The sequence below is a fragment of the Olea europaea genome, chromosome 19 (assembly GCF_002742605.1).
Source record: "Olea europaea var. sylvestris chromosome 19, O_europaea_v1, whole genome shotgun sequence".
Lineage (NCBI taxonomy): Eukaryota > Viridiplantae > Streptophyta > Magnoliopsida > Lamiales > Oleaceae > Olea > Olea europaea.
In genome coordinates, this window is record NC_036255.1 from 5522516 (window position 1) to 5549596 (window position 27081).

At 33.3% G+C, this 27081-nt stretch overlaps 1 protein-coding gene across 2 annotated transcripts; it reads right to left on the reverse strand.

Moving 5' to 3' along the window:
- Positions 1–7087: 7087 nt before the first annotated feature.
- On the reverse strand, positions 7088–26201 carry LOC111368601. 2 transcript variants are annotated; one of them, XM_022989946.1, is made up of 4 exons: positions 25968–26201; positions 25757–25827; positions 8084–8170; positions 7088–7418 (listed from the first exon to the last, which is right to left on the reverse strand). In XM_022989946.1, the coding sequence occupies exons 1-4, from the start codon at positions 26089–26091 to the stop codon at positions 7395–7397; spliced, it is 306 nt and encodes a 101-aa protein (XP_022845714.1). In that variant the 5' UTR covers positions 26092–26201; the 3' UTR covers positions 7088–7394. The 2 variants fall into 2 exon arrangements, with proteins under 2 accessions (XP_022845714.1, XP_022845713.1); XM_022989945.1 differs by lacking the exons at positions 25757–25827; positions 25968–26201 and adding exons at positions 23942–24012; positions 24153–24379.
- Between the last annotated feature and the right edge of the window lie 880 nt (positions 26202–27081).

The window sequence follows — 27081 nt, forward strand, 5'->3', positions numbered from 1 at the left end:
GTTGCGTGTTGCAGTAAATTTATATTGCCTTTTTTTACTGTATAATAAAATATATATCAAGTAAGGCAAACGACGTCCTTTTTGTTCCCCTACTTGAAAAAAAAATTGCTACAGTAAGACAAAATGACGCAAATCACTATTGCTTTCTACTGTAACTCCACATTCTCCTTTTTATATAGTAGGGAGATAGATCTATGATTAATATTATTTTGGAATATTAATTACCATGTACTACTTCATAAGCAACAACATGATAAATTATTAGTTTAAAATTTATAATAGAACATCTAAAATTATTTAATGAAGTTAAAGAAATTAATTATCAAACATGGATTAGGAATAATTTCAAATACGCATGTGAATTCCTCCATTGTCAAATGTAAAATTAGAATTTACACATTATGGTGGCAAACAAATGCCAATTAGAAAAAGCACTTAATTTAATGCATATGTATACAAATTGCGTATATATCGATTCACACAAATCGATATAATACTAGTACAAAAAAATTAACAAGTGTACAAATGTGATTGTACATGCGAAATATATATGTGCTTTTTCTCGTGATAGTACAAACGTGATTGTGAGGATGTATAATGTTTCATTATGGCAGTATGTATGATTGTACAGGCAAATAAATAAATAAATAATAAAAATCAAGTGAGGCAGAAAATTATAATGCATATTATAAAAAAAATTCACATGTTCCCAAATTAATTTTGGTACATGTGATAGATAATTATGTTTATAAAAAATTACTACCTTCACTAAATTTTGAAAAAATTAAGCTTTTCGTACTAGTAACCTATTTTGAGAAGATAGAAAAGAAAAGATAATATAAGAGTTAAAACTCAAGTGTGTTTTTTATTGAGAATCATAACCCATATTTATAAGGTTCAAAACAAGAGTTACAATTAGAATGAAATAGATTTTTTAGAGTAGATAAAACTTATCCATATATCATAATAATATTAAATATTCATCAATAATTATCTCCTTATTTTACAACATATATAACAAAAAAGGTTGTCTTTGTTGAGATTTTTTAAAACATGACATTCATTTACAATAGAATTTAGATATATTTTTTAGTAAGTTCTCGCAGGGGCAAAGCCAGGATATTCTTCAATGCGGGCACAAATTGTATTGACATCGAAGGTCGAGTTTTTGTCATGGATTTAAAGATAATAAAAATATAGAACAAATTAGTTTTTGGTCATGGAAGTTTTGTGACATCAAATTCCACATTATTAGATATCCGTCCATCAACATTTTCTACATTCGTTTTGTTTGGAAAGAATCTCTTCATTTGATATCTAGATTTAAACATTTGACATCTAATTACTAATGGGAGTAATTCAGAATGATAGAAATAGAATCACAAATATACTGGAAGCAAAAGCAAAGCATTTACATTTCACAGGAAAATTCACATTCACAGTGCAATACTATTTCCCACAATTCATAGTGCAATTCACAATTTCACGTGATATACTCATCTTAATAGTTTAATATGGAATTTGAAAATGAAACTATACCTTTAGAGTGGAAACACATTCATAATCACCACCAACATGTTCCTAAATAGCAATGGTTGCATCAAAACTTCTTGTCGATAAAGATTTGCCAGATGGTGACCAAGCACACAATCTAACAATCCTAGTGTGTCTCCTCCAGCACTGCGTGCAAGAACAAGTACTTAGAGTCACACAAAAAATGAAGGAACCAACATTGATTGAAGAAAGAATTCTAAAGAATAAAAGTACAGATGCTCAATAATCAAATTAAATCTAAATATGTATGAGCATTATTTGAATAGAGAATTCAGTTTAAAAACAATGCGATCTACCAAATAGGAGCCTTTGGCCTGTGCAAAATGGGGCTGGTGGTTGAGTTTTTTTTTTTTTTTTTTTTTTTTTTTTTTTTTTTTTGTGGGTGCAAGGTAGTAATTTTCATGGTTATGGCTATTTTAAAAGATAATAACCCAAATGGTCACTGAACTTTGCAAAAGGTTTTCACGGGGTCACTAAATTTTAAAAATCACATAAGTCATCACTAAATTTTGTAAAAGGTTTCCACGGGTCATTGAACTCTAAAAATAACCCTATCATAATAACCCTATCATCACTTAACTTTGCAAAATGTTTCCCAGGAGTCACTAAATTCAGTGACCCCTGGAAAATCTTTTGCAAAGTTGAGTAATCCCGTAGAAACTTTTCGCAAAGTTTAGTGATGAATATGATGATTTTTAAAGTTTGGTGATCATATGAAAATCTTTTTGCAAAGTTCAGTGATAATTTGAGTGATTTTTAAAGTTAAGTGACCCCTTGAAAACTTTTTGCAAAGTTCAGTGACTATATGTGTTATTATCTCGGCTATTTTACATGCACTTATTATGTGGCTTATGATATTCCGTTGTGGGTTTCTTGAAATAGTTTCAAACTTTACCATTTAACAGTATTGCTCCTTTACAAATTAATGAAAATTTCTCATCATTTTGATGAAAAATTGTTTCAGGTATGTAGGTGAGATTAAAATCATTAGCTTTTTAGATTAAATAAAAGAAAGTTGGGTCGACTGATCTGTCCAACTTTAATGCATTTAGATGAATCAAGTGATCATAGTAATGCTTACAAATTTTATCTCAACTAAGTTTAACTTAAATGCAAATGAACAAGAGGAAACATGTAATGCACGAATCTGATTAAGCTGGACTTGGATTTAACTCAATTACAATTTATTTTAGATCGTCTTGGTGAAAACCTAAATCAAGTTTATTGAACCTCAATTTGAACAAAATTTTCTTTAGCACAAGCAAACGTATTTACAATATAATTAAATCAATAAATCTAGGAATTTACAAGATTTAGATGTTCCAAAATCAAGCATACTATTCACACTCCGACACAATCTCTCTACCAGACATTTTGCTGTGGAAAAACCTTGTTTGGCCAGGCTCAAAGCCAGGTCAAAAAACAAGGCTCTTTGCGGTCTCTTTTCCTAAGGCTTCGAGGACAGGTGATGGTAGGCATACGGAATAAGTGACATGTTGATGACAAACTTTTTAGATGAATAAATTAATAGGGAAAACATCATTTTTAAACATCTTTAGCCAACAACGGGAACAAAGAAGTGCAATATATTCTCGTCACCTTAACAATTGTATTGAGGGTAAGGACAGGGCCGGTCCTGGGCTGAGGCATTTGAGGCCTCAGCCTCAGGCCCAAAACCCTTAGGGGGCCCAATTTTGCTTCAAATTTTTTTTTTTTTTTTTTTTTGGGATAGTTTTGGATTTTGGATATTATTTTAATTTTGTATTGTTTTCGTAAACTTGTAATGCTCAAATTTTTGCGTACATAATTGAAAATGTTATTAGATTTTTACGTAAATTTTTACGTTGATTTCGTCCGGGGGCCCAATTTACGGACCTCGCCTCGGGCCTCCATTATCACAGGACCGGCCCTGGGTAAGGATGGCAAAAATACTGTCAAATTCGATATCCATGGGGCCCCGCCCCCATTACCCACTTAATCGGGTTGAGTATGGGTAACAGGGGCCCCGCCCCTGCCTAGTTTAATTTTTGATTTTTTAATTTTTTAAAATTCAATATTTTAAATGGAAAAAACTCACGAAATTTTATTAATTATAATAGAAATGGCAACTAAAATTATTTAACGAATATGATAAACAATAAAAATCTTAGTTTACCAAATATATTCGAATAATTTAACTTTTAAAAATAAATAATTAATTAAAATTTTAATAACCATATTATTGTCTCGCTTGAATGAATGTGAGCAGTAAAATGAATTATCAAAAGCTATTAAAAAAATTAAACAAGTATATAAACGGGACAATCGCCCCACCTTGCCTTAAATGGGTAACGTGGCGAGTACAGGGAAGGAAAATGTCTAGCCCCCTCCCTCCCACCCCTGTTGCCAACCCTATTTGAGGGAACGCTTTAAATTATGAGTGTGGAATGCGTGTTTAGATAAAATACATGGAACCCCACAATAATAAGAGAAAAAATTTTAAGCCCTTGTTTGATTTTCATTTTTGGAATAAAATATATTGTGGAATAGTGGTTTTTTGGAGAATATGTGGTCAAAAAATAAAGAAAAATTTTGAAATACGTGTATAATTATTTTATCGAAAAATGTATGTTGAAAATGAGTTTTGAAAAAATACATTTCTGAAAAAATGGAGCTCAAACAAGGACTTAATGTACAAACAATAAATGACCCAAGTGTCATCGGGACATACTAGGATGCAGAAACTAGAATGTATGCCTGTACGAAGTCTGCATCAGCATTTGCTGTATCATCTTGTAAAATAAGAACATTATAAACAAATTGTCCTGGCACTTCATGTTTTTGCATCAGTCCAAGCTACTCTCATAAAATGAAACAAAACGTCATGTTATTTCACACTTAAGACGACGAGAACATTGTTTAATAAGCTGGACAAGACGACTTCAGACAAGCATCTTTCTTTTATGTCACTCTTGTTTAGTCTTAATTAGTCTTCACAAATCACAATTAATCCTCAACTCAGGCAGATCAGCCCGAAGAGATTAGTATCATGTATCTTTCAACAATGATCAGTAGTGAAAAATCAGTAAAATAACCCTTTCTCAACATCTAAACCTTCTCGTTCTGCCAGCATTTGAACGTGGTTTTGGACTCGGTCTGCATCAATTTGGTTCGGTTCGAGTAACATGCACATGTCTCCGTGTTTGGTTGCCCATAAAATTGGGTCGATAATACCCGAGTTCACGCCTGACGATATCTAGTGCCTTTCCTGTTGGGTGTTGATGCACGAGGATCCGAGTCGAGTGATGCTGATTTGTCGGATAGCACGATGATAGCGCTGAGATACCATGAGATTGGCGAATCGGTGCAAAGATGGAAAGTGAATCACCATTATTTCCTTAATTGGGGGAATTTGACGCGTCTTTGGTAATTTGGTCATAACTTTGGCTACGGTTATCGGAATCGCTATTATGACCCCAATCCGGAAAACTCTCTTCGGCGCGCACGTCGTGGCCACCCAGCTTTGCTCGGTGGACGTCTATTTCAAGCCCAAAATCCACTGTTTTCTTTTCCAAAATTCAATTTTAAGTTATTTTTTACTATTTATGGTAATATTTAGTTTTCTTTTTTCTATATGTTAGAGAACTCGAATTAAGTCAAATTTTTGGCAACTTACTTCTTTTACTTAATATTTTATTTTGGTATAATTTCGGGATTTTGCCATTTTTGGTAATTTTCCCATAATTTCGTATTTCGTAGCTATTTAACCCGACTTGTGGGTTAGTTTTCAGCATTCTGCATTATTAATAATATTGAGTTGAATTCAGAGTCTTTTCTCTAGTTTTTTGGGCGTTTTCTGTCATTCTTTTCTTACGAATCATCTGCTACAACAAGCCAATAAGATAATCACTATCCTATCCAGCGCCAGGTGTGCTACAGCATATAGATATACTGGTACTAAATTAAATTTAATGTAATCATGCCAGTATTAAATTGATGATTATTAATTAAGTAGATACTATATGTTGGTGTAAAGATAAGGTCAAAGACTGATAATATATTAAATCAAATGGTATCGGCTATAACGTGGATAACAATTTAATTTGTAAATACAAGTAATCACCTAATTATTTGAACAATATGTATGGGTCAATTAATCCGATCCACACAATCAAACATCTTTTTAATGCTACCAATAGTTCGGTTCATAATAGTCATGCCAAAGTCATCCTTACCGACTTACAGTATAGTTGGGTCACCAAAATTAAGTTCTAGAAAAAAATTTCGGCCAAGTGATCGAGTCTATAACTTAATTTATCGAGGAATATATAATTTATAAATTGTAGTGACGTTGATAGGGATGGGAATTCGAACTGTCAAAATCAAAAATTACGATTAATCAAACCAAATGAGACGAAAAAAACTGAACCAATGACGTAATGGGATGAATATGGTATCTAATTTTAATGCTTCGGTTCGAGTCAGGGCGGGGCGGGACGGGTATGGTATTTATGCTGTCGCTCCACCCCGAACCGATTACCTGTTAAAAGAAAAAATAATTGGATAATTGGACTTTCCATTATTCTTTCTATGATTCTGTCCAACCCAAAATTCTGACCCATCACCGACCCGTTAAGTCCAACTAACCTAACCCAATAACCCTACTCTCTACTATACAGAAATTAAACATATATGAAAAGTGTTTGTTAAATTCGAATTTTGCATTTGAGAATTGAAATATTGTTTGCATTTTTATTTGGAATATTGTTTGCTAAATTGGCTTAGTATTGTGTTTTTCTTTTTATTGACTTTTTTTTTTCATATATTTTTATTTTTTTTTCAATTTGACGAAGAGACCTATAAAAAATAATTTGTTATCGTGATTATTAACCACTTGAACCGATTCAAACCAAACCAAACCAAACCAACTTACCATGATATGACCAAAAAATTGGTGATTCGGTGATGATTTTGATCAAACCGACCCCGAATCGAATCGTTGCCAACCCTAGATGTTGGCAGTTCGTATATCTATTTACTCATGTTTAGCATTTAGGCGTGCACGTGAATATAAGCCCTTTATGTCGAAGGGACAATCTGATCCACAAATTTAGATAGTCAGCTAATCAAATTATACCTTTAATTGAACTTTTATTTTCTAATTTTAAGCCCTCAAATAAAAAAAATAAAAAATAAATAAAAAAAAAGAGCCTTTCTTGCATTCTTGGAACATTTTGGACTATAATCTTCTCAAAGTTAGAGATGTCTTAAGTTACTCATTCCATCAAATTATATAACAAGCATTGCACCAAAATTTGGTCGATTCAGCCAAATCTCAAACGGTTCACCCCTTACCATTCGACTTATCCAACCATTTCGTCCTTAACCCTTTCCCTTTTCTAAATTCACATCCAGGCTGATTTTCGAAAAATTGCTCTAAATGCATCAAAAACCTTCTCTAGAAAACTCCAAAAACCAGATTTAATCACCTAATTGCCACTTGCATTCTAGTTTAACCACCTGTCCTCTAAACAAAAGAGAATTCGTTATGCAATATAGGCAATGTGCATCATTTATTGTTAAGAAAAATGAATTCAAAACCGAAGAGAAGGATCACATGGTGATGATGTTCATTGTTTTACATTATTAAGACAACATTATGCAAAGTGAATCGAAAGATGAAAATGCAATGACCAGGCAAAGTAGCATCTTTCACAGCCATAACCCGAACAGGGCATTCAAATGATCATTCAAATTGACTGGAAACAGGCAAACTGTCCCCATACAACAAAATCGGAACACAAATGTGAGTTGAACATATTAGAAGAAAAAAGTTTCTCACGACGTTTAAAATCCACGCCCTAGTGTGTTGCTTCCACCAGTTTCTGCAAGATGAAATTTAATAAGCAAAGGTATAATTATATCAATTAAGATTCAGTCTGCACTTGTCTGATATGTAATGCAACAAACTATAGAACATACTTTACATGTAATGCAAAAGGCAAATGCCTGATTATTTCCATACAGTTTATGAAACTTTGCTAACAGTCTGCATAAAACTCGTATTGTTTCACAAGTAGTCAGTTCGTAATGAGAATATATTCCTTTTTGTCCTCTCTTTTTTCCCCTTTGTGAGTGGGAGTACATCTGGCCGAGTATTGCACTAGGAAGGTCAAAAGTGAGTGTCTTGCACCACCCAGAAATGCACTAAAAAAGTCATATTATCCGGGACAAAACAGTTGTTACATCCACATGCTTGTAAGTAGAAACAATCAAGTCAACTGTAAATCTTTAATTCCTGTGCTCTCCTCTAAATAAATAGCTGTTGGGTACAATAATCAACCAAATTAATGGAATTTGAGCTGATTTCTTATCCTATCCCGTATTTGTTTACACCTAAGTTATGGCCCATGCAATAAATGTCATAATAAAAAATTGGCATGTACGATCAAGCCAACAGTACTACTTGGTACAAATACAAATCTCACATTAACCCAGGTTACATAATCTGTACTGTATATAGTTGACATTCGAAGGAAGAAACAAGTACCTCTTCATTGTTCTTCTTGCCCCCAGTGAAGAACTTGTACCCTCCAAAGATAAGCAAACCCCAGCCAGATAAAGAGACAATCACGAACTGCAATTGAAAGACGCACAAATATATAATTCACAGAATTTTTCACAAGTGATAAACCTTAATTTTATCTTAATGGTGTTACATATGAGAAATAAATGAACAATGAAAATATGAGCAGAACTGGAAAAAGTAGGATTCGATTCATCAAATGAAGAATATTTGCAGAATCTACAATTAATCCACAAGCCATAGGTTGAAAAGAATAACTTAGCCAAGCCGAATGTGCATGCCTAAACAACCAAAATTCTCTAAGCATGTAAGCACAAGGATTCAGTACAAGTGCACTTTGATAAACATATTACACGATATTGATTCTACACTCAAAGGGAAAAAATAAATAGTAACATTCCTTTACCAGGAATTCCCATAGGAAAATGAAGTGGTGGCTTTGATAATTAGCTAATTAATAAAATGAAAGGATGGTAAAAATTATACTTTTAGTTAAACTTTTGTTTCCAAGTTTAAGTAAAAAAAGGTTTACTTGTACTTACAGATGACGAGTGTGTTTTACTCACAAGTTTTATACCATTTTAAATTGATTATGGTTTTATATGATTGGTGAAATGATGCAAATCATGGAGAGAAAGGAGAAAACAAGGCAATTGGCATGGATTGAGGAGAAAAGAGAAACGAGGGGGAGGGGCAAAAGAATCAAATTTCAATATCAAAGGAAGGAAGAGATGGCACCCCAACACCACAACCTAGGCGCCATGGAGTATGTAGATAGAGGTGTGGACAACAGTGTGGTACTGCAGCGCCACTCATCAGTCACTGCAGTGCCACTATATACGTGGAGCTGAGGAACCACCTAATAATTTCTAGGGCGCTTTTTTTTTGTTGATAAAGCCCATAAAAACCCTAGAACAACCAAAATTGTGGAGGCAGATATAAATTTAACAAAGGAGGCAATTGAAAGGAGTTCCACACATTGAGAGATAACGAACACAACTGGAGATTGAAGAGCACAAATCAAAGGAGAAACATCACGAAATTCAAAGTTTGAAGTATTGATTGAAAGAGAGAGAAGATTTCGGTGCAAGATTAACTTCGTTTTCTACATTTTTATTCAAAATCTGGTGATGTATTCAATAACAATTTCTTATTTTTCGTTTTGCATTATGAGTAGCTAAATTTCACATTATGGCGAACAATGTAATATACTTGGAACCCTTCATTTCTTTTATTCAAAATTCTTATTATTTTATGATATATATGTTGATTTTACTATGTTTAATGCGTTGAATTACTTGATCACTAATTTAATGATTTTGTGAATCTTTTACGAATCTAGATGTGAGTTGAAATTTAAACTAGTATAACGTGTAGAAATACATATACTAATTATGGCGGTCGTTATACGAATTCTTAAAACGAATATTTCGTTTAATTAAAATTGATTCGCACAGAGATATGTGATTGAATCAGTTAAATAAACTCAACGAAAACTTGAGAGGGGTAAATTGAATATTATAGAAGAATTCGATTGAATACTACATTAGATTTGTAAATTTTAAATTAAGACATAAACGTGATCAATAGATGAAATTCTTCTAATCTAATATCTATTCTATATTGGAATTCTAAATCGATCTTTGTATGTATTTTCCTATTTTCAAGTATTTAAATAAAAAAATTCACAACAAATCATAATTCATTGTTTGTTTTCATAACATAGGAGTTAGAAAAATTAGATTAAGTATTAGAGTGTAGTCCTCGTGAAAAGGATATATTTTTTTTTTTTTAATGACCATGGGTGTTCGAACTAGCTTACGCATATCTTGACTAATCCCACAAGGCCCTAAAATTTACAGTCGGGTACTCACCTCAGTGATCCTGAAGAAACTCGAACCGGTAATCATTGGGGGCAAACCCAAGGCCTAGCCATTGAGCTACCCCTCAGGATTTCGTGAAAACGATAATATGAACTCAAAGTCCACTAAATTACTAGTAACGATATTGTACACTTGCTATATATAAAAACCCAAAATAGATAGTTGTCTTCTATTTTGGGTTTTTATATATCTTCTCAATTTACTCATTCCATCAAATCATGGCAATCATTGCACCAAAATTTGGTCGATTCAGCCAAAACTCTTAATATTTAATTCATCCAACCATTTGGTCCTTAACCCCTTCCCTTTTCTAAATTCAAATCCTACATCAAAAACCTACTTTAGAAAAATTGAATAAACCACATTTAATCACCCTATTGCCAACATGCATTCTAGTGTAACCACATCCTCTCAACAAAATAGAAATTTTAAGCAATATAGGCAATGTGCATCAATCATTGTTAAGTAAAATGAATTTAAAACCGAAGAGAAGGATTCCAGGAATCCCCATAGGAAAATGAAGTGGTGGCTTTCATCCTGAATTTTTTTCATGGGATTACCTGTAGCTAAAAATAAAAGACACATTTCACTCAGCAATAGACTTTAAATTCTGATATCTTTGAGTGGATTTCAATTGAACTATATCTTATCCTGAAAGTGCCTCTATAAATTCTACGCTCAAAGAAAGAGTTCACACTAGAATCATTAACAAATTTGCACGTTATGGTGCCAGTAAGCTTTGTCAGTACCTTTGCTATAACATAATTATTCGATCAATTTGTCCTTCCAAATTAACTACATATTGACCTCCAGTTCATTCATACTCAGAGTCCTTTATTGATTTATGTGTTGAAAATTCATTCCTCATGACCTTTGAGGAGCTCATTTTCGTCAGCATGGAGCTCATTTTTGCTTCATACATAAGCATTAACATGTCATTTTCTACTTTCACATATTCCAGGTCATCATCTTTATTTGTTGCATTACTAATGTTCATTCCTTGTCGAATCCGTCAACATATGTTTCAATGTCAAATTTTGATGCAGGAATAGCCCAAGGGAATAGAAAATCAAAGAAAAGATAGAAAATAATAAAATAAGAACAAATTTTTGAAAAAGAAATTGTATTGATGATTACAGAATTGAAAGATTACAAAATGGAATTTTGTAGAGAACGAGAACGAAAAAGAAAAATAAACTTCTATTGCCAAATTTGCTCTGTTTTGAAATAACCTCTTGAAATCTTTTTATACTTGAAATCCGAAATTGAAATTTCTTTCATTTGTCAGAAAGAATCTTGAATAGTCGAGTGGGAGACAACATAATGAAGAATCTTGAAATATGATACTCACTTTTGAATAATTGAGTCATCTTTTTCATTAACTTTAAAAAAGAAGATTCATTCTTTTAATAAAGTTATCTTTTTCTTGGAATGGACAGCAATCTCTTGAGAAAAAGCTGATTAGCTGGCATGCAAAATTTGAAAAGAATTTTCCTTACTTTATTGATTCGGTAATTTCTCAATTCTTCCAAAAAACTGGGTTCTTGTAGTCATTTGATTCTTACATTCTTCTCATAGGTAAGAAAATCATCATAACCTAAGTCAATTAGGTCATCACCATTGTCTGTCTCTTCAGATTCTTGATCTGAGTCTTGAGTACTTGATTTTTTAGATCCATTTTTAGAAATCTGTTCATAAATTTCTAATAATTTTTTTGGATTTTGATGACATTGAAATAGTCCTCTATTTTTCAGTCAGAAAATCTGCCTGATCATCTTGTTTTTTCTTTGAGAATTTTGGGACACCCAAATTTCTTTGTTCTTGAATCCATAATTGAACTGCTTTTAGACAACAATTTGTTTATTAGAATTTAGACCACCATTTGACTTTGAATCTTATGATCATCTTTTGAGGGAAGTATTCATCATTTTGATTCTGCAGTAGAAATAAATTCCAACAAAAAATTCAGGAAACTTTCATATTGAAGGCAAATTGGAACAAAACATTTTCATGAAGCTTTAAAAATGTTTTTGTCTCTCTTTTGGAGTATTCATATCCTTGAAGAGTAAGACTGGATAAAATTTTCTTTTCAAGTCCATGATACAAAAATCATGTTTGAAACCATTTTGGAAAATGAGGATGACAATTTTGATTGAAAAAAATGAACCATGAATGAATAACAGGTCTAAAGAAAAAGACTCTGTACCAAGTATTCAAATAATCAAAATAATTGAAATATTCAGAAGTTGTAAAATACGTTAAAGAGAGCTTAAGTCTCTTCTCTTCCCAGGGGTTTTGTCCCTAGCCTTCATAAGATAATACCATAAGAATACTGATTTTTGAAAACATTGTATCTTCTTTATTTTGAGGATCTAGAGTATAAGAAATTATGGCTGATCGTGTTTTCAAAATGATAGTCTCATAATAATCTCGAAATTTTTTGACATTTGATGGCATGAACCAAAAATTGGTTGGAAAAATATTTGGAAGACATTCATCCAATTTTTTGTATTTATGAAATCTAGATGTTTCCATATCAAGACAATTTTCAAAGATAATTTTGGTAAAATATTGAAAATTTTGAGGAGGGTTAATTTGAGGAAGTTTTCCAGAACTTTGGACGGCTTTTTTGTAGTTTGAAGGGGTAGCTTTATTTTGATTGGGTTTTTTGATAGGAGTTTAAAAGGGTATTTGAAGAGGAAGAAGCTTTTTGAGCTTCATTTGGAGAATGATCTTTTAAGAGATCATTAATTGAGAAAAATGAGTAGAATTTTTCTTCCTATTTTGCTTCTTTTGGAATGGATTTTGATCTTTTTCTTCAACTTGCTTTGCCCAAATCATTTTCACTCTTTTTGTGAATGAACTCTCTTGTGAGGAAGTCTGCCAAGAAATTTGATTTCCCTTATATATAAAGGATTTCAAAATCGAAACACGACAAAATAATCTGCCATCTTACAAAGATTTGTTTGGAAACAAGATTTTTCACATCTTTTTGTAAAACATCTTTTGAGGCTTTGCAATCTGTTTTCAAAATAAATTTTTTGTTGATAAGATCGTCTTGAAATATATAGTACTATTGAAAGATTTTCTTTTTTCATAGTGGAATAGTTCTTTTGAGATGACTCTAGTGGGATTTGCTTTAACACGCTACCATACCCAATATCTGAAGCATAGTACCTAACTAACTGCTCTTGAGATGACTCTAGTGGGATTTGCTTTAACACTCCACCATACCCAATATCTGAAGCATCTATCTCAATAATAATTGAAGCTGTGGGGTCGAGGATTGAAAGATAGGGAATATTTTTTATTACTTTTTTGACTCTTTGGACTGCAACTGTGTGCTCATAACTCCATGAGTCAGGGTTGTTTTGTAATCTTTTGAATAATGGCGCACAGATTTGACGCATACTTTTGACAAAATCAGCAACATAATTGACACAGCCTAAAAAGCGTTGCAAACTTGTTTTATCAATAATTTCATCAGGAAATTTATCAATGAAATCAAGACTTCTTTGAATAGTAGTTAAAATGACATAATGAATATAATATCCAAGAAAACGTATTTTTTTTTTAAACAAAACAATTTTCTTAGCAGAGACTACGAGGCCATTTTTCTTGATAACATGAATAAATGTATAAATATGTTTAAAATGGTGTTCTATATTTTCAGAAAATATAAGAATATCATCAATATAAACAATAATGAAATTTGAGAAAGGATTGAAAATATCATTCATGATTTTTTGAAATTCAGAGGGAGCATTTTTAAGACCGAATGACAACATTCCATTCATATTGTCCAAAAGGAACATTGAAGGCAGTCTTGTATCTGTCTTCTTTAATTTGAATTTGCCAGAAACCTGAATTCATATCAAATTTTGAAAAGATGACAGCTTTACAAAGACGATTCAAAAGATCTTTCTTTTGAGGAATATGATATCTAATCCATTGACAAGCAGTATTAAGATGTTTATAATTGATAACCAAACGAGGAACTTCTCGTTCAATTTCAACAGAATTATTGACATAGAAAGCTGAACAGCTCCAAGGAGACTTACTTGGTCGGACTAAACCTTTCTCAAGTAAATCATTGATTTTTTTGATACAAAAATCAAAAAACTCTTTGTTCATTTGAATAGGACGAGATTTTGTATGAATATTTGATTCATGAAAATCAGAATTGTAAGGAAGAGAAACAACATATTTCTTTCTATCCCAGAAGGCATTTGGAATAGTTGAACAAATTTCTTTTTCAATTTTATTTTATAATTCTAAAATTTTCTTTTGACAAGAAGATTCTTGTAATCTTTTTTCCATTTTTTTGAAATTGAATTTCTTTTTTAAGAAATTGAATATAATTTCTTTTTAAATTAATATTGTTGATAATTTTTGAAATAGCAGCTTCTTTCAAACTGTCATCCAAACTTTTCTATCAAACTTACTGATGGAGCAATTCTCAATTCTCTCAATCTTCATATTCAGACTAAAAATCTTGAATTTGATAGTCCTTCAAATGCCTTTACTGTAATATACAGAGTATATTATAAGTTTATGAATACTCAACTCAATATTGGAGCTCTTCACTCTTCACCAAGAGATGAAAGTCTTTTAGTTGAAATTAATCATTTTCACTCAAATGTTGAAATTCCAAAAAGAATTCCATGAAATCTTCAATCCCAAGGACTTGAATGAAATTTTAATAATGTTCAAGCACCTGTTCCTACTCAAACTAGAACAATTCCAAATCAAATTCTTACTTTTCCAGATGGAAAAGCTAAGATTCTTTTCAAAGGATCATCCTCAAGGATTCAAAGATCTTATTCTGTTAAGTCCTTTTCAACTAGATCTGAAGAAAAATCCAAATCATCCTTTCAATCTTTTCATACAAAGGAGCAGATTTTACTCCTATTATTTCAAACCTCATTATCAAAATGAATATGAAAAAGATGATGATCAACCAGAATCACCAACTTTTTCAGATATGGTTCCTCCCTCCAATCTTGATCATCAATGTAATGTCATTTCTTCTGAAATTGATAGAAGAAAAGAATTCAAATATGATCAAGACATTTGTGTCAAAAATTTTAGAAAACTTTTTCGAGAAAGTTTTTCTTCAAAACAGAAAGAATCTTATTGGGAAGATTATTTTAAATCTTCTACTGATTTAAGTTTTTATGGCTAGATTCAATTCAAAGTTTTTGGTAAAAGGCCAGAAAAACAAAAATTCTTACTTCAAAAACTCAAGTCAATACTTGGAAAACTCCAGAAGGAAATACTTTCCAATCAACTCATCCTCCAATGCAAGAAATAGTTATTCCTCATGGAAAAACTAAAATCCTTGCATCTCCGCTCAAAAAGATTCCTAAAGAATGATATGATGAATCTCTGGTTGTTGCTAAGGATCTTAAAAATATTCAATCTCAGAAAAATTTTACTAATGTTGTTTTTCAATCTATGTGCTCTCAACTCAATCGTATCGAATCAAATTCTGAATCTGAGAATACTACTCCTCAAAAGGATTCTTTTAAAGAGTCTAGAGAAAATAATAGTAAAGATAAGAGTTTATCAAAACCATCATCCTCTTCCTCTTCAATTTTCAAAAGTAATGATATTATTCCTCAATTTGGAAAATCTTCTACTCTTCAAACTGAAAGTGAAATTCTTTCTAAACTTGCTACTCAATTAAAAAAATTTTATGTTTCCAAAAATATCAATACTATTGATGAAATTGAATCTGAATTTATTGATGAAAAATTTGATTCAATTAATAAATTGAGAAAATCTTATTATCAAAATCTTCCAAAATTTTATCCTCGTCCTTCATTTCCAAACCAACTTTTTGAAGAAAAAGCTAATACTCAAAGAACATATGACGGTAATTCTGATGTCGAGTGGAATCTCGATGGACTTACTGAATATCAAATCATCAATTTTATGGGACAAATGACCATGTGTTATAAAACTTATCTTGCAAATGAACAAAGAGTTACTTGATTTTTGTATCAAAGAAATCAATGATTTACTTGAAAAAGGTTTAATCCGACCAAGTAAGTCTCCTTGGAGATGTTCAGCTTTCTATGTTTATAATTCTGCTGAAATTGAACGAGGAGTTCCTCGTTTGGTTATCAATTATAAACCTCTTAATACTGCTCTTCAATAGATTAGATATCATATTTCTCAAAATAACGATCTTTTGAATCGTCTTTGTAAAGCAATCATCTTTTCAAAATTTGTTATGAAGTCTGGTTTTTGACAAATTCAAATTAAAGAAGACAGATACAAGACTGCCTTCAATGTTCCTTTTGGACAATATAAATGGAATGTTATGCCACTCGGTCTCAAAAATGCTCCCTCCGAATTTCAAAAAATCATTAATGATATTTTCAATCCTTTTCCAAATTTCATTATTGTTTACATTGATAATGTTCTTATATTTTCTGAAAATATAGAACAAAATTTTAAACATATTCATACATTCATTCATGTTATCAAGAAAAATGGTTTAGCAGTCTCTGCTAAGAAAATTGTTTTGTTTCAAACAAAAATACGTTTTCTTGGACATTATATTCATTATGGCACTTTAATTCCTAGTCAAAGAAATCTTGATTTCATTGATAAATTTCCTAATAAAATTATTGATAAAACAAGTTTGCAACGCTTTTTAGGTTGTATCAATTATGTTACCGATTTTGTCAAAAGTATACGTCAAATCTGTACTCCATTATTCAAAAGATTACAAAACAACCCTGACCCATGAAGTCACGAGCACACAGTTGCAGTCCAAAGAGTCAAAAAAGCAATCAAAAATATTCCTCGTCTTTCAATCCTTGACTCCACAACTTCAATTATTATTGAGACATATGCCTCAGATATTGGGTACAGTGGAGTGTTAAAGCAAATCCCACTGGAATCATCTCAAGAACAGTTAGTTAGGTACCACAGTGGTGTGTGGACTGGCCCTCAAAAGAACTATTCCACTATCAAAAAAGAAATTCTTTCAATAGTACTATGTATTTCAAAATTTCAAGATGATCTAATCAACAAAATATTTAATTTGAAAACAGATTGCAAAGTCTCAAAAGATATTTTACAAAAAGATGAGAAAAATCTTGTTTCCAAACAAATCTTTGCAAGATGACAAGCTATTTTGTCCTGTTTCGATTTTGAAATTCTTTATATACAAGGAAAATCAAACTTCTTGGCAGACTTCCTCACAAGAGAGTTCATTCACAAAAAGAGTGAAAATGAGTTGGACGAACCAAGTTGAAGAAGAAGATCAAACTCCATTCCAAAAGAAGCAAAGTAGAAAGAAAAATTCATCTCCTTTTTTCTCAATTAATGATCTCTTAAAAGATCATTCTCCAAATGAAACTCAAGAAGCTTCTTCCTCTTCAAATACCCTTTCAACTCTTATCAAAAAACCCAATCAGAATAAAGCTACCCCTTCAAACTACAAAAAAGCCGTCCAAAGTTGTGGAAAACTTTCTCAAATTAACCCTTCTCAAAATTTTCAATATTTTACCAAAAGTATCTTTGAAAATTGCCTTGATATGGAAACATCTTGACTTCATAGATACAAAAATTTGGATGAATGTCTTCCAAATATTTTTCCAACCAATTTTTGGTTCATGCCATCAAATGTCAAAAAATCCCGAGATTATTATGAGACTATCCTTTTGAAAACAAGATCAGCCATAATTTCTCATACTTCAGACCCTCAAAATAAAGAAGATACAATGGTTTCAAAAATCAGTATTCTTAGGGTATTGTCTTATGAAGACTGGGGACAAAACCCATGGAAAGAGAAGATACTTGAGGTCTCTTCAACATATTTTACAATTTCTAAATATTTCAATTATTTTGATTACTTGAATGCTTGGTACAGAGTCTTTTTCTTTAAACCTGTTACTCATTCATGATTCATTCTTTTCAATCAAAATTGTCATCCTCATTTTCCAAAATGGTTTCAAACATAATTTTTGTATCATGGACTTGTAGATAAAATTTTACCCAGTCTTACTCTTCAAGAATATGAATACTTCAAAAGAGAGGCGAAAACATTTTTAAAGTCTCATGAAAATGTTTTGTTCCAATTTGTCTTAAATATGAAAGTTTCCTGAATTTTTTGCTGGGATTTCTTTCTACTGCGGAATCAAAATGATGAATACTTCACTCAAAAGATTACCAGAAGATTCAAAGTCAAATGGTGGTCAAAATTCAAAGAAACAAATTGTTGTCCAAAAGCAGTTCAATCATGGATTCAAGAACAAAAAAATTTGAGTGTCCCAAAATTCTCAAAGAAAGAATAAGATGACCTAATTGACTTAGGTTATGATGATTTTCTTACCCATGAGAAGGATGTAAGAATCAAATGACTACAAGAACCCAATTTTCTCAGAAAATTGAGAAATTACCAAATCAATAAAACAAGGGAAATTCTTTTCAAATTTTGCATGCCAGCTAATCAGTTTTTTCTCAAGAGATTGCCGTCCATTCCAAGAAAAAGATAACTTTATTAAAAGAAGGAATCTTCTTTTTTAAAGTTAGTCAAAAAGATGGCTCAATTATTCAAAAGTGGGTATCATATTTCAAGATTCTTCATTATGTTGTCTCCCATTCAACTATTCAAGATTCTTTTTGGCAAATGAAAGAAATTTCAAGTTCCAATTTCAAGTATAAGAAGACTTCAAGAGTTCATTTCAAGACAGAGCGAATTTGGCAATAGAAGTTTATTTTTCTTTTTCGTTCTCTACAAAATTCCATTTTGTAATCTTTCAATTCTGTAATCATTTAATCATCAATACAATTTCTTTTTCGAAAATTTGTTCTTATTTTATTATTTTCTATCTTTTCTTTGATTTTCAAAGATGGAAAGTGAATTGCAAATATTTCCTTAATTGAGGCAATTTGACCCATTTTTAGTTATTTTAGTTTATTTTATTATTTTTTTTACCATTTAAAGTAATATTTTGTTCCCTTTTTTCTAGGTGATTTAGAATCTAAATTGAACCAAAATTTTGGCAACTTACTTCTTTTATTCCATATTTTATTTCGGTAAGATTTTTGAGATTTTATTATTTTTGGTAATTTTCCATAATTTCATAATTTTACAGCTATTTAACCCGGTTTGTGGGTTAATTTTCGCATTGAGTTGATTTCAGAGTATTTTCTCTAGTTTTTGGGCGTTTTTCTTTCGTTTCTTTCTTGCGAATCATCTGCTACAACAAGTCAATAAAATAATCACTATCATACCCGACATCAGTTGGTATCAGAGCGTCAGCATTTTCTTGGGAGATAAATTCCATCAGTTATAATGGTTGGTGGACGTGGTCGTGGTCGTCGAGGGCAAGTTCCGATTGAGGAAGTCCCACACCGTGATCGTAATATTTAGGATGTGACGATTGAAGATTTATAGAGACAAGTTGCAGAGTTAATCCAACGTTTGGCGGAACAGGAGTTTGGTAATCATGATGTGGAGGGTCACGATTCCGATACCAGTTTCGAAAACCCGTATCACTATCGTGCTCGAGTTTGGAAGCATCATGGACGGGAGGATCGTCATATGGATCTCGATTTCAGAGTGGATCTGCCCGAGTTTTCTGGTACGTTGCAGGCTAAAGGATTTATTGATTGGCTGAATGAAGTGGAACGAATTTTTGAATATAAGGAGGTTTCAGATCGTGTCAAAGTGAAACTGGTCGCCATCAAATTCAAAAGTAGAGCATCTGCATGGTGAGAACAGTTGAAGCGTTCACGGAAGGGATATGGAAAATCCAAAATTACTGACTGGGAGAAGATGAAGAAGTAGATAAAAGGGCACTTCCTCCCTTTCGGCTATACTCAAACCTTGTTTCAAAGGCTCCATTCACTGAGACAAGGCGCAAAATCAGTCAATGATTATATTGAGGAATTCTATCAGCTGGTGGCTCAGAATGATTTATCTGAGATGGAGGAATAGATGGTAGCACGGTATTTGGGGGGATTAAGGCAGCCCCTGCAAGATTTTCTCAGCCTTCATTCATTGTGGACGCATATCAGCGGGCACTTGCAATGGAAAAACGGCAGAGTAGGAGGCTAGTGGTCAGAGGTAAAGGCAGTCAGCCGGTTCGCCCTCAAAAATCTCGTCCTGCTTATCAGCCACAGCGAGACAATTCCAGCTCAAGTGTTAAGTGTTTCAAGTGTGGTGAATAGGGGCATAGAGTGACTGATTGTAGGAAGCCTGTTGATGGTAGAAGAATAAAAATCTTCTGATTGAGGAAGATATGATAGAGGAGTTTGAGGAAGTTGGGAAGCCTGCGTATGATGATGGTGAAGATGAGGACGCGCTATATGGAGATGGCCAGGAGACCCTGGTCGTTCGAAAGAGCCTGCTGACTCCCAAGGGCGATTCAGGGGACAATTGGTTGAGAACCAATGTTTTCCACACAACCTGCACAGTTGCTGATAAAGTCTACAAGCTGATAATTGATAGTGGCAGTTGTGAGAATGTAGTGTCTGAGGAGGCTATCAAGAAACTGCAACTGAAGATGGATCGTCATCCTAAACCATACAAATTGTCTTGGCTGAATAAAGGCAGTAAAGAAACGGTAGAAAAACGGTGCTTAGTGTCTTTTTCAATTGGAAAAAATTATTTTGATAATGCCTGGTGTGATGTGGTTTCAATGGACGAGTGTCACATTTTGTTGGAACGACCTTGGCAGTATGATTGTAGTGTTATTCATGATAGACCAAAAAATACATATTCCCTTAGTATCAAAGGGAAGAAGATTATGTTACCGCCTCGCTGAGAAAAAGTCATCCGTGCCCTGGTAGTCAAAAATGCCAACCTACTTTCTATGTCCATTAAAGTGAACGAGGATTCAGGTTTACCAGCAAAAATACAGCAGTCGCTAACGGAGTTTACTAATCAGATGCCAGAAGATCTTCCTCCGGTATTACCGCCTGAAACTTGTGTGAACTCGAGAGCGAGTTCTTTCCAACCTGGAGCGACTAATGCAGGAGGTTCCGCAAAGATGGAAAGTGAATCGCATATATTTCCTTAATTGAGGCAATTTGACCCGTTTTTAGTTATTTTAGTTAATTTTATTATTTTTTACCATTTAAAGTAATATTTTGTTTCTTTTTTTCTAGGTGATTTAGAATCCAAATTTAAATTTTCAAGTATCTCTAGAATATAAAGTAAACCCAGAATTAAACATTGGCCTTTCATCTGGAACAGACCATTACAGCCATATCTATGCACTCCTCAATGAAGAACATCCAACATCACAATCTGATATGCACTTGGACACCAGGTCATCACTTACTTTGTGAGAAACAACATTTTTTAATCACTTGAACTGCAAAGGCATGTCCTTCCTTCCAAGTTACATCATGTGGGGAAATCTAATTTCTCAATAAAATTCTATTGACTGCAAAAAAACAGTTCTATAGGGCCCGGATGCTGTCATGCCATTCCCGTGTGCACATGGAAGTGACATTTGGAGATAGTTATATTAAGGAAATTTGTGATTAAATTGACATGAAAACCGGCATTAAATTTTAAGTCATTTGTGCAATCACGAGATTAATCAGGCCCTAAAATTTAAAGACGAGTCATTGGTTTATAAAGAGTAAATATATCAAATTTAGGATTTAAAGGATTGACCTAACTCTTTTCTCATCCAGACACAGTTTCGAACAGCTTGAATCTAATGATAATCCACCCGTTTTCGCATCCCTAGCGATAATCAGTGTCTAATTTTGGCTCCAAAATAATCTACTTCTTTTATTCCATATTTTATTTCGGTAAGATTTTTGAGATTTTGTTATTTTTGGTAATTTTCCATAATTTCGTAATTTTGTAGCTATTTAATCCGGCTTGTGGATTAATTTTCGCACTCTGCATTATTAATAATATTGAGTTGATTTTAGAGTATTTTCTGTAGTTTTTGGGCGTTTTTCTTTCGTTTCTTTCTTACGAATCATCTACTACAATAAGTCAATAGAATAATCACTATCCTACTCGGCGTCAAATTTCCAACTGCAATCTGATCTACAGGTGTTTAATGTTGTATATAGAGTCGGCAATGTGATTCAAGAACCATAAATTGAATCGACACGTAAAAAATTGTGGTTGGATTGCATCTCATAGAGAGTAGATGCATTTAGTTGGACTGGTCTATGGACTAGGGAGGGTTTAGAACATAATTTATATTTTCTTTTTGTCGATTTATATTGACATGTACTGTTAGTAAGAATCAATATATAACTTCTCATGGCAGCCAGTCAAGATTCCCATGATAATGACATGGGAAGACTTACTAGAGATATTGGAAGATTGGTAAAACTAGTCAGCAATAATTTTCATGATTAGTTAACAAAATATATTGTTAAGAATCTATTAGTCTATGCACCCTAAATAAAATGTTATTTTATGAGTTGTACCATCATAGTTTGAATCGTAAGGTCCGTCACAGAGGCTCGTGTTGCTTCTACAATTGTAATGTAGGCATAACAAGCACATGATTTTGTACCTTGAGAAACTAGAACACAACTTTCTGATATATGGCTCCTCGAAATAATCTATAGCACTTCATTGTTTAGTGGTTCGCATAGCTCAATTTTGAAAGCAAACTTAAAGAGGGAAGGCCAAACTTCCCCCTCTATGTACTTTATCCCACTACCCGCCCCCCCCCCAACCCAAACTTACTACTGGGGAGTAAAAACCCTTACACCAACAGAACTGGATTTTGGAAATAAAAAATCTAGAGCATTTTGATTTGTATATATTCCTAACATATACTACCTAGATTGCATGGAAAATTTTAAACACTATATATTATCTACTTCCCTGAGTTGATATAGTACCAGCAGAGCACAATCAGGCAATATCATTTTCCTGCTGCCTAACTAAAAATAGATTTTCATATCCACATGTTATTAGCCTTCAAGCTTTATAAAGTATGTTGTTCAGTTATTCAGAAGTGCAGTTCCATTGTCGTATAAACAAGTTAAATATGCATACAGCATCAAAGCAGATATTTCAGAAATTTGAGCAGTCAAATTGCCTATAATAAAGTTAAAATACTGGTTTCTGATAAGTAGATTGTATGCAAAGGCCTTATAACATTGTCAAGTATCTCTAGAATATAAAGTAAACCCAGAATTAAACATTGGCCTTTCATCTGGAACAGACCATTACAGCCATATCTGTGCACTCCTCAATGAAGAACATCCTACATCACAATCTGATATGCACTTGGACACCAGCTCATCACTTACTTTGCGAGAAACAACATTTTTTAATCACTTGAACTGCAAAGGCATGTCCTTCCTTCCAAGTTACATCATGTGGGGAAATCTAATTTCTCAATAAAATTCTATTGACTACAAAAAAACAGTTGTATAGGGCCCGGATGCTGTCATGCCATTCCCGTGTGCACATGGAAGTGACATTTGGAGATAGTTATATTAAGGAAATTTGTGATTAAATTGACATGAAAACCGGCATTAAATTTTAAGTCATTTGTGCAATCACGAGATTAATCAGGCCCTAAAATTTAAAGACGAGTCATTGGTTTATAAAGAGTAAATATATCAAATTTAGGATTTAAAGGATTGACCTAACTCTTTTCTCATCCAGACACAGTTTCGAACAGCTTGAATCTAATGATAATCCACCCGTTTTTGCATCCCTAGCGATAATCAGTGTCTAATTTTGGCTCCAAAATAATTCTAACGCCAGTTTCATCAAGAAATTAGCTTGTCAACAAACATCATAAGCAAATAAGTCTATAAACCTGCTTCGTCGTGTCTCACTTACAGTACATTAAATAATAAGATTAAAAAATTTTAGGGCACATGAATAACTCAAAAATAGTACTTCCAACATTATCTCCATACAAAATGAGAATAATTCAATAATAAAAGAAGAACGTAATGAGAAGAAACTCACGTGCTCCTCCTTCCACTTGGACGGACTCATCGGGTCTTTCCAGCAATCAACCTTAGCTGGCCCATGGTGATCTACAACAATCCCATTTCCACATAATAAAAAACAACAATATCAAAGTACATTTTGGATCATAAGTTAAAACAGAAAAAGATAAAATACAGACAGATAAATACAATAGAATCGATCGGAAATATCAGGTTAAGACGAGTACCAGCGGCGCCAGCGAGGCCACGGCGTGGAATCAGAGAGGCAGATCTAGCGGCTGAACCGGGAGATGATAACCGAGCGAAGGTTACAGCTCGGCGCGCCGTCATTGCAGCCAATGAAGTAGCCATGGCTTCCTGTTTTTCTATCCAAGAGTGAAGGGTATGCGAGCAAATCGGAAATAAGACCTTTTGGAGGAAATATGCGCTTGACGTAGTCAAACGATGTCGTAGTAGGAGACTCACTAATGATCCTCTGACATTTTTTTCAATTCATCCGGTTAGATAGTAATGGTCAAACGACGTCGTAGGAGAAAAATTAAGTCATGAAGGACTACCCACCCACCCCCCCCCAACCCAAACTTACTACTGGGGACTAAAAACCCTTACACCAACAGAACTGGATTTTGGAAATAAAAAATCTAGAGCATTTTGATTTGTATATATTCCTAACATATACTACCTAGATTGCATGGAAAATTTTAAACACTATATATTATCTACTTCCCTGAGTTGATATAGTACCAGCAGAGCACAATCAGGCAATATCATTTTCCTGCTGCCTAACTAAAAATAGATTTTCATATCCACATGTTATTAGCCTTCAAGCTTTATAAAGTATGTTGTTCAGTTATTCAGAAGTGCAGTTCCATTGTCGTATAAACAAGTTAAATATGCATACAGCATCAAAGCAGATATTTCAGAAATTTGAGCAGTCAAATTGCCTATAATAAAGTTAAAATACTGGTTTCTGATAAGTAGATTGTATGCAAAGGCCTTATAACATTGTCAAGTATCTCTAGAATATAAAGTAAACCCAGAATTAAACATTGGCCTTTCATCTGGAACAGACCATTACAGCCATATCTGTGCACTCCTCAATGAAGAACATCCTACATCACAATCTGATATGCACTTGGACACCAGCTCATCACTTACTTTGCGAGAAACAACATTTTTTAATCACTTGAACTGCAAAGGCATGTCCTTCCTTCCAAGTTACATCATGTGGGGAAATCTAATTTCTCAATAAAATTCTATTGACTACAAAAAAACAGTTGTATAGGGCCCGGATGCTGTCATGCCATTCCCGTGTGCACATGGAAGTGACATTTGGAGATAGTTATATTAAGGAAATTTGTGATTAAATTGACACAAAAACCAGCATTGAATTTTAAGTCATTTTTGCAATCATAAGATTAATCAGGCCCTAAAATTTAAAGACGAGTCATTCGTTTATAAAGAGTAAATATATCAAATTTAGGATTTAAAGGGTTGACCTAACTCTTTTCTCATCCAGACACAGTTTCGAACAGCTTGAATCTAATGATAATCCACCCGTTTTTGCATCCCTAGCGATAATCAGTGTCTAATTTTGGCTCCAAAATAATTCTAACGCCAGTTTCATCAAGAAATTAGCTTGTCAACAAACATCATAAGCAAATAAGTCTATAAACCTGCTTCGTCGTGTCTCACTTACAGTACATTAAATAATAAGATTAAAAAATTTTAGGGCACATGAATAACTCAAAAATAGTACTTCCAACATTATCTCCATACAAAATGAGAATAATTCAATAATAAAAGAAGAACGTAATGAGAAGAAACTCACGTGCTCCTCCTTCCACTTGGACGGACTCATCGGGTCTTTCCAGCAATCAACCTTAGCTGGCCCATGGTGATCTACAACAATCCCATTTCCACATAATAAAAAACAACAATATCAAAGTACATTTTGGATCATAAGTTAAAACAGAAAAAGATAAAATACAGACAGATAAATACAATAGAATCGATCGGAAATATCAGGTTAAGACGAGTACCAGCGGCGCCAGCGAGGCCACGGCGTGGAATCAGAGAGGCAGATCTAGCGGCTGAACCGGGAGATGATAACCGAGCGAAGGTTACAGCTCGGCGCGCCGTCATTGCAGCCAATGAAGTAGCCATGGCTTCCTGTTTTTCTATCCAAGAGTGAAGGGTATGCGAGCAAATCGGAAATAAGACCTTTTGGAGGAAATATGCGCTTGACGTAGTCAAACGATGTCGTAGTAGGAGACTCACTAATGATCCTCTGACATTTTTTTCAATTCATCCGGTTAGATAGTAATGGTCAAACGACGTCGTAGGAGAAAAATTAAGTCATGAAGGACCTGAACCGACCCACCTTTAAGGATCATCCAAGAACTAAATAGAAACAATCTTGCACTCAATGCGTTACTTATTGCGGATATTCTTGCTCTTTTATCTATGACTAATGAGACGCTCGTGCCTTGTGTAATTGGTTACGTAATAGAATAGATATTGTTGATCCTAAAATATGTTGCCAACAGATACCGAATCCATCCGCGCACACGTAAATTTGATCCAACACGTTAAGACACATGGACGGCCTAGAAATAATAGCAAAAGGGGGCATGGGAGCGACTCAAAGGCGCGAACAAGAGCGTTCGAAGTTCGATGAGATATTTGCATAACGATTGTACAATAATTATCAATCGATGTTTGTAGAATGCGAGTATGAATTTATGTATGTTGCAAGAGAGTAAAATGTAAAAAATGTTGTATTTATTTTTGTGTTGAATCTTGCATTACCCTTTAAGAGATACATAGGGAGTATTTATAGTATTATAACTTAAATCGTTGTCCTTGGTTGGGAGTACATGTGGTCTCATCTCGTAAGTTTACATGTCAAATTATAGGTATCATATTTGACTTCCTAACCTGCTACACATTTATTAGTCGGCGGCTCCGCCACTACAATGACAAGACAAGACAGTTGTACTTTATGATCCATCAGGAATGATCCTTATGTAAGACCGGATATTTGGGGAGGAGTGCCGCTTAGAGCCTCAAGGCCTCAGATAAGATGGGGCCTTGGAGTGTTAGGCCTAGGGTCAGAACTTGGGCCACGTCATAGGCATGGTTACAGTATGTTGG